The sequence below is a fragment of the Chrysochloris asiatica genome, unplaced genomic scaffold, assembly GCF_000296735.1.
Source record: "Chrysochloris asiatica unplaced genomic scaffold, ChrAsi1.0 scaffold00273, whole genome shotgun sequence".
Taxonomy (NCBI): domain Eukaryota; kingdom Metazoa; phylum Chordata; class Mammalia; order Afrosoricida; family Chrysochloridae; genus Chrysochloris; species Chrysochloris asiatica.
This window is the reverse complement of record NW_006408791.1, coordinates 1,734,746-1,745,296: the sequence shown is the minus strand read 5'-3', so window position 1 is coordinate 1,745,296 and position 10,551 is coordinate 1,734,746. Positions and strand designations below refer to the sequence as shown.

The 10,551-nt window shown below is 45.1% G+C and overlaps 1 protein-coding gene and 1 pseudogene across 1 annotated transcript in view; one reads left to right on the top strand and one right to left on the bottom strand.

Moving 5' to 3' along the window:
• The window catches only part of LOC102811076 (PAP-associated domain-containing protein 5-like), a 234,513-nt gene extending 231,303 nt beyond the window's left edge, over nt 1-3,210 (bottom strand). The window contains exon 1 of the mRNA XM_006874386.1: nt 2,654-3,210. Coding sequence (XP_006874448.1) covers nt 2,654-3,210 — 557 coding nt within the window. The remainder of the gene's footprint in view (nt 1-2,653) is intronic.
• A 5,816-nt stretch (nt 3,211-9,026) lies between these two features.
• On the top strand, nt 9,027-9,618 carry LOC102812609 (annotated as a pseudogene).
• Nucleotides 9,619-10,551: the final 933 nt, after the last annotated feature.

The following is a 10,551-nucleotide window of genomic DNA, read 5'->3' as shown; positions in this document are numbered from 1 at the left end:
GGACTTCATTCTTCTTGGATCAACTATCAACACTCAAGGAAGCAGCAGTCAAGAAATCAGATGACGTATAGCATTAGGCAAATCTTCTGCACAAGACCATTTTAAGGTGTTGAAGAGCAAAGATGTCAGCTTGAGGACTAAGGTGCACCTGACCCAAACCATGGTATTTTCAATAACCTCATATGCATGAGAAAGCTGGACAGTGAAAGGAAGACCATAAAAGAACTGATGCTTTTGAGTTATGGTGTTGGAGAATATTGAAAGTGCCATGTGCTGCCAAAAGAACAAACAGATCTGTGCTGGAAGAAGTGCAGTCAGAGTGCTCACTGGAGGCCAAGGTGGCCAAACTTCGTCTCTCATACTTCAGACACATTGTCAGGAGGTACCAGTTGCTGGAGAAGGATATCATGTTTGGTAAGGTAGAGGGTCAGAGAAAAAGAGGAAGACCCCAGCGAGATGGATTTGCAAAATGGCAGCATCAATGGGCTCAAGCATGGGAACAATTATGAGGTTGACCCAGTACCCGGCAGTGTTTCGTTCTGTTGTACATAGGGTCGCTATGAGTCAGTACCAACTCAATGGCACCTAACTACAACAACAACAACAACAACATCTTATTTCCACATAGACTCAAATGTGAACCTTTTATAGTTTAATTAATATCCTCTATGTTAAATGTTAAATAGCAAATAGCAGAAAGGGCAATATCCAACCTACACAAAAAAAAGACAGCTGGAATTCTGGATACAGACTGTCTATTTCTATACACAGAAGTAATGAGGCTTCAGTAATGTGCAATTAAGAAACTTCAAGGTGTTAATTGATAGTGATTACTCACCTGGAGCTTGTTTCTATGAAATGAAACTACCAAAACTCCCAAATATCAATATTCTTATCATGAAACTTGACTTGGAAAGTGCTAAAAGGATAGAACTACAAGCCTTTTAGTAAACCATGATAACCATGGGTGTTCAGAGGGAGAAAGATGAGGCTTTTTGCTCTGCAAAGATTTAAAGTCTTGGAAACGCTATATAGGGTCACTATGAGTTGGAACAACTCAATAGCACTTAACAGCAACAACAACCATGGAGAGTGTCCTTGACATGTATTTAGCAATAGAGGAATTAACCCTATAGAATTCCTCTCTGGAAGTAAGGGCAATTTTGACATGTACCCCAGCCCGTCTCTTAAAATGCTCCTCCACTGCATTTTCCATAAAAGGTGGAAGTTGTCATAATAACCTATAGCAGTCACCGCTTACAAGAAGCAATTTGTAACACCAACTCTTTTTACCTCCAAATGTCCCATAGAACTGTCTCTCCTTGCCAAAGCAAGACAAGTCTGAATGGGTGCATGTAAGATTAAAAGGCTTACTCTAGGATTAGTAAGAGTAATTTTATTTTTACGCTACCAGAGCTCCTTCAGCACTATAGTCCCAAGAAGCTCTAGTAGTGTAGTGGTTATGAGTCGGGCTGCAAACTTCAAGGTCAACAGTTTAAAACTACCATTCATTCCACAGAAGAAAAATGAGGCCTTCTGCTCCCATAAAGATTTACAGTCTCAGAAACCCTATGCAGGGTTGGTATGAGTCGAAACTGACTCCATGGCATACCACCACCACCATAGTCCCAAGGCAAAAAACAGTATCTGAAAATATAAAATTTTGAAAGTCCCATTCTCCATACTCAAGCTAAACACACAAAGGACTTGGTCCAAAAGCTTTACATTACCAAAGTAAATACTCAGAGCATAGAGACTCTTCCAGAAAAGAAATCTAGCTGGAAACACTCCCTGCTTACATTCACTAGGGGTCAGGTAAGATTCCATTTTGTAAGAGTTGAACTTTAAACAGAAAGTCTTTAGTGGTGCAACATTCACTTATTAGCATAAAGTTACCCCTAGAATGGAAAGCATTGGCTGTCCCTGCCAAGATGACAACTTTACAGTGTGATGTTGGGACAGTGGACCATGAACTCCTGGAAAGTTCCATCAGGGCCTCAAGAAAAGCTCACCACCTCCATCAGTCTAAATTTAATTGTCACCCGATTCTTTCCTCAGTACAGATAGGGCATCCTCAATGCAGAAAATTGGAGGAAGAAAAAAAGATGGGTCAAAGGGCCAACAGCAGGCAATGCCTTACAGTGTTGATGATTCCCTGTTTGGACTTAAGAGTAATAGGAGGAGCACTCTGGATATTTTTATTCTTGCCAAGGTCCTTCCAGGTCCTGTACCATCAAAACACACTAAAACGCCAATGTTGTCAGGGAATGAATGATTTATCTGTGCTTGGGTGTGATGCTGGAAAGAGGGGCAATGCGGTAGGCAAATTGAATAAGAGGAAAGGGCAGAACGTGCGCTTGAAGAAGGGGGAGCTAAGGAAGTTGTAGACGGTTAAGAAGTGGGGAAGGCAGGGATGACTAAGGGCGGTGTAGGAAGCTATGGATAGCTAAGGAGTTTGGCCAGAGAGGGTATGGATGGCTAGGGACGGGGGCGGGGGGAGTGAGGGTGGTTGGAAGTGTAGGTAAGGCCCCTGTGGAGCAGCAAAAGGCAGGCCACAGGGAATGCCCTAGCACGATGTCCTCCCTTTCTGTGGGAGTGTGCCGGCTGTGCGTGTGCATGGGCCAGGCCACCAGGCCGAAAACCCACCACTCACCCCATGACTCCTTGGTTGTAGTTCCTCCGTTTCCAAGGGGTACCACTGTACACGCCCCCACTGCCGTGGGCCCGGCTGCCCCCCGGGGCCCGCCCTCCGCTGGGTTGCAGCAAGCTATAGTTGAGTCCGTATGTGCTCGCCTTGTTGTCTCGCTTCCTCTTGTTGCTGCTGCCCGAGGCCGGATCAGCGGACTCCGCTGTAGAGGCTGCGACCGAGGAGTGTGGGGAAGAGGACGCGGAAGGGGACAAGGAGGCAGAAGGGCCCGCGACAGCCCGGCGACCCCAGACCGCGGGCTGGTGGTGGTTGTTGTTATTGTTGGTCGTCTCCAGGGGCAGAAAGTCCCGCTGCTCAGCTGGCAGCGCGTGGCCGCCCAGCAGACGCTCTCCGGAGCGGTACATGCCGGCCGGGGCCGAGGCCACGCCACCAGAGGTGCTGGTGCTGGTGCTGCTACCGCTCCCGCCGGTGGCCGTGCTGCCGCCGCTCCCGCCGCCGCTACTATGACAGTGGTGGTTGAAGTAGAGGTTCCTTAGCCCCTGGGTCGTTTCCCAGATCTGCATCCACAGACTGTTGGACGGTCCGAGCTGCTCTGGCTGGAACCAGGCGATCCTCGGATCCATCAAACGGCGGCGGCCGCTGCCCCCGCCCAATTCAGCCGTCCGCTGGGCCGCCGCAGCCGCCGCTGCCTCAGGCGCACGCCGGGCCTCGGCGGCTGCTGCTACCACCGCTGCTGCTGTTACTCCTGCTACTGCTTCTACCGCTGCTCCGGGCCGCCACGGGTGGCTAGGGAACCTGGCCGGCACCGGCAGCGTCGCTCCCGCCCTCAGGGACTCCGCCGGCCCTCCCCGCTTCCCTCCGCCCTTATGCCAAGCCCCTGTCACCAGGGTCCCGTGCAAATGGCGGCGACAGCAGCTCAGAAGGACGAGCAGCGGTGGCGGCGGCAGCAGCGGCGGCAGCGAGATGCGCCTGCTCCGTAGCGTCCTCGCTCCTCAGGCCCCGGGGCGGGGCTTGAACTGGCTCCGCCCCACTCGCTGTGCCCCGCCCCGCCCCGTTCACGCGGGCAGAGCCGTACAGCCCCACCAACTAGGGAGGACGCGCCGTGCGTCACAGAGGCCGCTGTGCGGCGTGACTAGGGCTGCAGTAGCCGGGTCCAACCGTCCGGGTGCTGGCAGGGGAGCAAGCAGCACCCAGGCGCAGCGCGGGCGCGCACAACTGGATGCGTCTGACGTGCGCTGTGTCGGCCCTCGGCCGGGGATGGTAAGACCAGACGGAGGCCGCTGCTAGCTCCGCAGGGACTAGCTAGTAAGATGTGCCTCCTTGCCCTTATTCGTTCCCTCCACCCTGAGTCCTCAAGGGACCCCCACGGGTCTCCACACCCCTTCCGAGATCTCGGCCTAGCCTCGTTTTAAAAACCCTTTTTCTGCTAGTCGCAGAGTATAGTTGGTGTAGATGGGTGACACAGCAACAAGGGAAAAAATAGCGCCCACCATATGCCCTAAAACTCTGCCTGTGCGAAGACTGCGCAGGCTTCACTGCAGCCATCACCGCCCACTCCCTGTGTTCCGCATGCTTTTATCGAATCCTGCAGCGCCGGCGCCAGATTGGGAGAACCACCGGCCATGGCTAAGACCCTCGTTTGCTCCCAAAACTGGTGGAAACCTGAGCCTACTTGCCTAGGTGCATCTTCGTCCCCTGAGAGCAACTGGTACCCTTGAGCATATAAAGCACAGAGAAACACACACACTTAAACTGCTCAGCGTGGAAGGAAACTACTTGCACCTGCATCTTTTGAAAGAACTTATTAGTTCAGAATTTAAATAAACCAAACCTAAGCCTAACATAAGGAGCTCTGGTAGCGTAGTGGTTACAAACCGGGCTGTGAACCCCAAGGTCAGCAATTGGAAACTACCAGCCGTTCCACGGGAGAAAGATGAGGCTTTCTGCTCCCGTAAAGATTTACAGCCTCGGAAACCCTGTACTGGGTCGCTATGAGTCGGAACCGACTCCACAGCACATAACAACAACAAGCCTAACATGGTAGCGTTGTTGTTAAGTGCCATCGAGTCGATTCCGACCCATAGCGACTCTGTATGAGCCTGAACTGCCGACCTTAGGATTCAAATGACTTTGCAGGCCAGCGCATTAAACCACAGCGCCACGCCAGCGTAGTGGTTACGAATTGGGCTGTGAACTGCAAGGCAGCAGTTGGAAACTACCAGCTGCTCCTCGGGAGAAAGACCGGGCTTTCGGCTCCGGTAAAGATTTACAGCCTCGGAAACCCTGTTCAGGATCGCAGTGGATAGGAACTGACTCGACGGCACTTAACAACAACAACAAGCCTAACATGAGGACCATATTTTTGGCATCAGGAGAGAGTTTTTCCAAGATGATTATTTGCAAATTTTTCCCATTCCTGTGGTTAAAGACTAAGGGAAAGGGAATTTTAAGTATTTTAAATCATCAAGAAAAAAAGTGAACACATTTCATGTGTGTAGTTTAAGATTGAACAAATCCCTACAGCCCTTTTTAGGCTTTTATTTTGGGAGGTTGATGTTCTGGAAAAATTTTCTGGCAAATGATAAAAAATTGTTTACCAAAGAAATGATTGCTTTACCTTTTTTCTTGCTTAGAGAACAGTATGGTCGTATGTATGAAAAATATACAAAAACTTCAAATTTTGCTTAATTCTATTCGTTTGTTGTTTCTTTACTACAAATCAGTATAAACGTTTTCGCCTAGTGAAATTTGGTGTAAACTAAGCATTACATAGCCAGGCTGTTTGTTGGTATAGACAGCATAAAATACACATACCACTATTCATTTTCCTGGCTATGTAATGCTTAGTTTACACCAAATTTCACTAGGGGAAACGTTTATACTGATTATACCAACAAACAAGGAGCTCTAGTAGCCTAGTGGTTACGAATCGGACTGCGGACTTCACGGTCAGCAGTTTGAAACTACCAGCTGTTCCGCGGGAGAAAGATGAGGCTTTCTGCTCTCGTAAAGATTTACAGCCTCGGAAACCCTGTACAGGGTCGCTATGAGTCTGAACTGACTCCACGGCACATAATAACAACAACATACCAACAAACATTAAAAAAAAGAAAAAAAGTGTTCATATAAATAGCTTTCTTTTGATGATTTCAGGTTTTTAAACTCAAACAAGAAAAGTAGAAAATCCACAAAAGTAGACATCATTCAGATCCCATGTTGTTGTTGTTAAGTGTTGTCGAGTCGGATCCGACCCATAGCGACCCCTATACAGGGTTTCCGAGGAGTGACTGGTGAGCTTGAACCGCTGACCTTGCAGTTCAAACGGCTTTGCAGTCTGGCACATTAACCCACAGCGCCACACCAGGACTCCTCAGATCCCATAGGTATCGAGAAATACCTACTGTGAAGCCTTGTTAAGCATTCCTCCAAAATCTATATTTACATACATACAGTCCTTGTGTGACGCTGTGGGCTAATGCGTCAGACTGCAAAGTCATTTGAACTGCAAGGTTGGTGGTTCAAGCTCACCAGCTGCTCCTTGGAAACCCTATACAGGGTTGTATGGGTCAGAATCGACTGGACGGCACTTAACAACAACAGTCTTTTAAAATATTTCTTCAACTGTCCAAGAACAAATTAAATACCACAGATGTCTAAGACAAAAAAAGAAAAGAAAAGAAGGTATTTAAAATTTATAATAGTACATGCCAAAAATTAACATTTGTTATTTATTTGGGAGTTTTATTGATGTTTATATGCTAACCTCAAGGTCGGCAGTTGGAAACTGCCAGCTGTTCCACGGGAAAGATGAGGCTTTCTGCTCCCATAAAGATTTGCAGCCTCGAAAACCCTGTGCAGAGTCACTATGAGTCGGAACCGACTCCATGGTACTTAACAACAACAATATGTATTATTATATATTTCAATGATTATTTCTTCATTTATATGATTTAGTATAAATATATATAATTTCTATTTTTATATGTTATGTATTTGAGTGATCCATTTATTCAGCCAAGCTTTAAGAACTAACAAATATTTTGTTGAGTGTTTTTATCAGGAATGGATGTTGGATTTTGTCAAATGCCTTTTCTGCATCAATCGATATGATCATGTGTGGTTTTTTCTTTTTTCTTATTTATACTTCCATCTTTTTTTTCATGCTTTCTGCATCATTCAGTATTTTGCCCAGAGAATCCTTCAGTATTTCAAGTAGAGGTTTGAATGAAATCATTGACAATTTTAATCTTTTCACCATTTATCATGTTATTTATTGGTCAAGTGGTGAGGATTTTTGTTGTCTTTATGTTGAGTTGTAATCCATACTGAAGGCTATAGTCTTTGATCTTTATCAGTTAGTATTTTAAGTCCTCTTCACTTGTAAAAAGCAAAGTTGTATCATCTGCAAATCACAGTTGTCTTCCTCAAATGCTGACGCTATATTCTTCTTCATATAATCCAACTTCTCAAATTATTTGCTTACAGATTGAATAAATATGTTGAAAGAATACAACCCTGGCACACACCTTTCCTAATTTTAAACTATTTGTTTTTGTTGTTGTTATGTGCTGTTGGGTCAGTTCCAACCCATAGCGACCTTGCATAGGGTTTCTGAGGAAACGCTGGTGAGCTTGAACCACCAGCCTTGCAGTTCAAACGACTTTACAGTCTGGCACATGAATAAACTATTTAGTGTCCACTTAATTCTGTTTAAACAACTGCCTTTTGGTCTATGTACAGGTTCCTCATGAACACAATTAAGTGTTCCAGAATACTCATTCTCCACAATATTGTCCGTATCTTCTCATGATCCACACAATTGAAAGCCTTTACTTAGTCTATAAATTACAAGTAAACATCTTTCTGGTGTTCTGTGTTTTAAGCCAAGATCCATCTGACATCAGCAATGATATCCCTCATTCCCCGTCTTCATCTGAATTCAGCTTGAACCTCAGGACATTCCCTGTCAATGTACTCTTATAGTGTTTTTTAATTCTCTTTAGCAAAATTTTACTTGCATAAGATATTAAGGATGTTGTCTGATGATTGCCACATTCTGTTGGGTCGCCTCTCTTTGGAATGGGCACAAATATGGATCTCTTCTAACCAGTTGTCCAGGTAGCTGTCTTCCAAATTTCTTGATATAAATGAGTGAGTGCCTCCATTGTTGAAAGATTTCCATTTGTATTCCATCAATTCCTGGAGCCTTGTTCTTTGCCTTGTTCAATGCCTTCAGTGCACCTTGATCATATGCTACCTCTTGGTATTATCCTGTCACAGGTATTATCCTGTACTTCAAGATAGATATTTTTGTTCATGAATGCGATGCTATTCCTCTTCAATATGTCACTCCCAGCATAGTAAACCATATGATTGTCAGATTCAAAATGGCCAGTACTAGTCCATTGCAGCTCACTAAAGCCTATGATATTAAAATTCATTAATTCTATTTCATTGACATTTTCCAATTTTCCTAGACTGATACTTTGTGCATTCCATGTTTCAATTATTAATGGGTGTTGCAGCTGTTTCTCTTTATTTTGCATTGTTCCCCACAGTCAGCTCTACTTTGAGGAGGCAGCTCTTACCCAGTTGCATTTCTAGTGCCTTCCAAACTCAGGGCACTATATTTTCTGGTACTACATCTGACAATATTCTAGTGATATTCATAATGTTTTCCTTTTCCAGTACTATATTTGACAATGTTCTGCTGCTATTTATAAAGTTTTCAGTGACTAAACATTCAGAAATAGTCCACCTTTCCTTCTTCCTAGTCTGTCAGTCTGAAAGTTCAGCTAAAACCTGTTCACCATGGATGACCCTGCTGGCATTTAAATTATTGATGGTATGGTTTCCATCATCATAGCAACATGCAAGCCAAAATAGTACAACAAATTGGTAGATGAATGGTGACTATATTCAGTAATTGTGAAGTTCAATAAAAGTGTCATAAAATAATGTGTCATAAAATGTGTCAAACATAAAATGTTACCAGAGTCATGGTTGTCCTTCCCACAAATGATCACCCTCTCATTCAATGTGAAAATATAAGGAAAGTGTAGGTTAAACTTAGAAAAATAATTGTTTCCAAACACATTCTCTATCTGTCATTTTTCTATGTTTATCTGTATCCTATCATTCTAGTCCTTATTCTATATTATTTTATATTTGATCTCTTTTCCTGGCCAAGATAATTGGTGTGCCTGTTATTTGTAATTGTCTACTTTATCTCTAAAATGCTCAGAATTTCTCAAAGATATCTTAATTTAAAACATTTATATATATCATGAGAAACAGTTGAATGAGTCCTTCTGCTCCCACAAACAATTTAAAGCCTCAGAAACCCTAAACAGGGTCATTATGAGTCAAAACTGACTCCATGGCGATGCGGAAAGCCGGTTCACGACCGAGGGCGGTATCCCAGTCTTCCTCCTGCTCCCGATGCGGCGAGGAGGGCAACGGAGGCCTGGAGCCCGGGGCCGTGACCCGGGACCTGCGGAAGGGCACATCCAACATGTCATTTGAGGAGTTGTTGAAATTACAGAGCCAAATGGGGACTAAGAAGTATAAGCAGTTGGTAGCTGGAAACAACATTAGGAAGCAAGATTCTAAACCACCTGGCCAAAATGCATTGTATTGCAGATAAACACAAGCCTTTGGAAATATCGGCCAAGGCCTGGATGCCATTTTTGCGTCAAGTTGTCCTGGTCAATAAGAAGGTGGCCCGGGCCCCCAGCTTTGATGACCTCTCAGGGGAATATAATCCTGAGGTGTTTGACAAAACATATCAATTCCTGAATGATATTCGAGCCAAAGAGAAAGACATTGTGAAAAAGCAATTAAAGAAGCATCGTTCTGGGGAGGAGCATGAGAAACACTGCAGCTGCTGCTTCAGCATAGAAAGGAGCTGGGGGGGGGGGGGGTGCTCAGGCTCAGCGGGGTCACCGGCCATACTTCCTGGAAAAATCTGAGCAGCGTGTCAATTGACCCTAGCTGAGATGTTCAAGGAGCTATAACGCAGTAAGAAGCTGGAGGCACCGAAGTGCAGGCAAGGACAGGAGGTATCTTCCCTTGAGCAAAGAGTAATAAAGAACTGTCTTCAGTTTTGCCACTGCCTCAATGACACATGGGTTTGGCCTATTCTCTTGGCCTAGGGCAGTATCACAGCCTCACTTAAACTAGGTTGGCTCAGAGAAGACTAGAAGGTTCTTGGACTGCGTTTAGGGCCGGTAAGAAAAGCGGCCTAGATGCCTTCCATGCCAAATTGCTTCTGCTTGGATTCGGTTCATCACTTCGCTTGTCCTTCTCCTTCCATTATGTCTCTAGTATAGAGGAAGGGGCCAGTGAGGGCCACAAAGTATGCTGATACCTCCCAAGGCTGAAACTGTATGCAGGAGTCACTTTATAAACATTCCTAACATTCAGGCCACTCATTCTGCTTTTTGGTGGGATTTGTGGGTGGCCTAGAGTTATGTTTGGGTGGGCCATCTAGGGGGGTGGGGTAGAAAACCAACCGAAAGACACAAAGTAGGAAGTCAGATCTAAATTTCTCTCCTGTTTTAATCTGGGTCCCTAAAAGATACCACCATTATTTAGAGGAAGAACCAGTCCCACAAAGGAGAACTTACCCCTATTAGCTTGGTTTTGGATATAAGGGTAGATAGGAAGTGGGACAAACCGTTTTCCCAGTAGCATGTAGCCACAGCTGGCCCTCGTACCATGTCTAAGTGGAGTTCATATCACCAATGTGATTTGGAAAGTCCTCAAGCCAATAATTCAAGCATGGTTTATGACTACTACATGGGAGTGTTGACCCCACATATCTTCAGATTTTTACTTCTCCCCTCAACCAGGACCCAGACTAGACTTTGGAAAGCTCTGAACTTCTGGAGGAATTTTGTGGG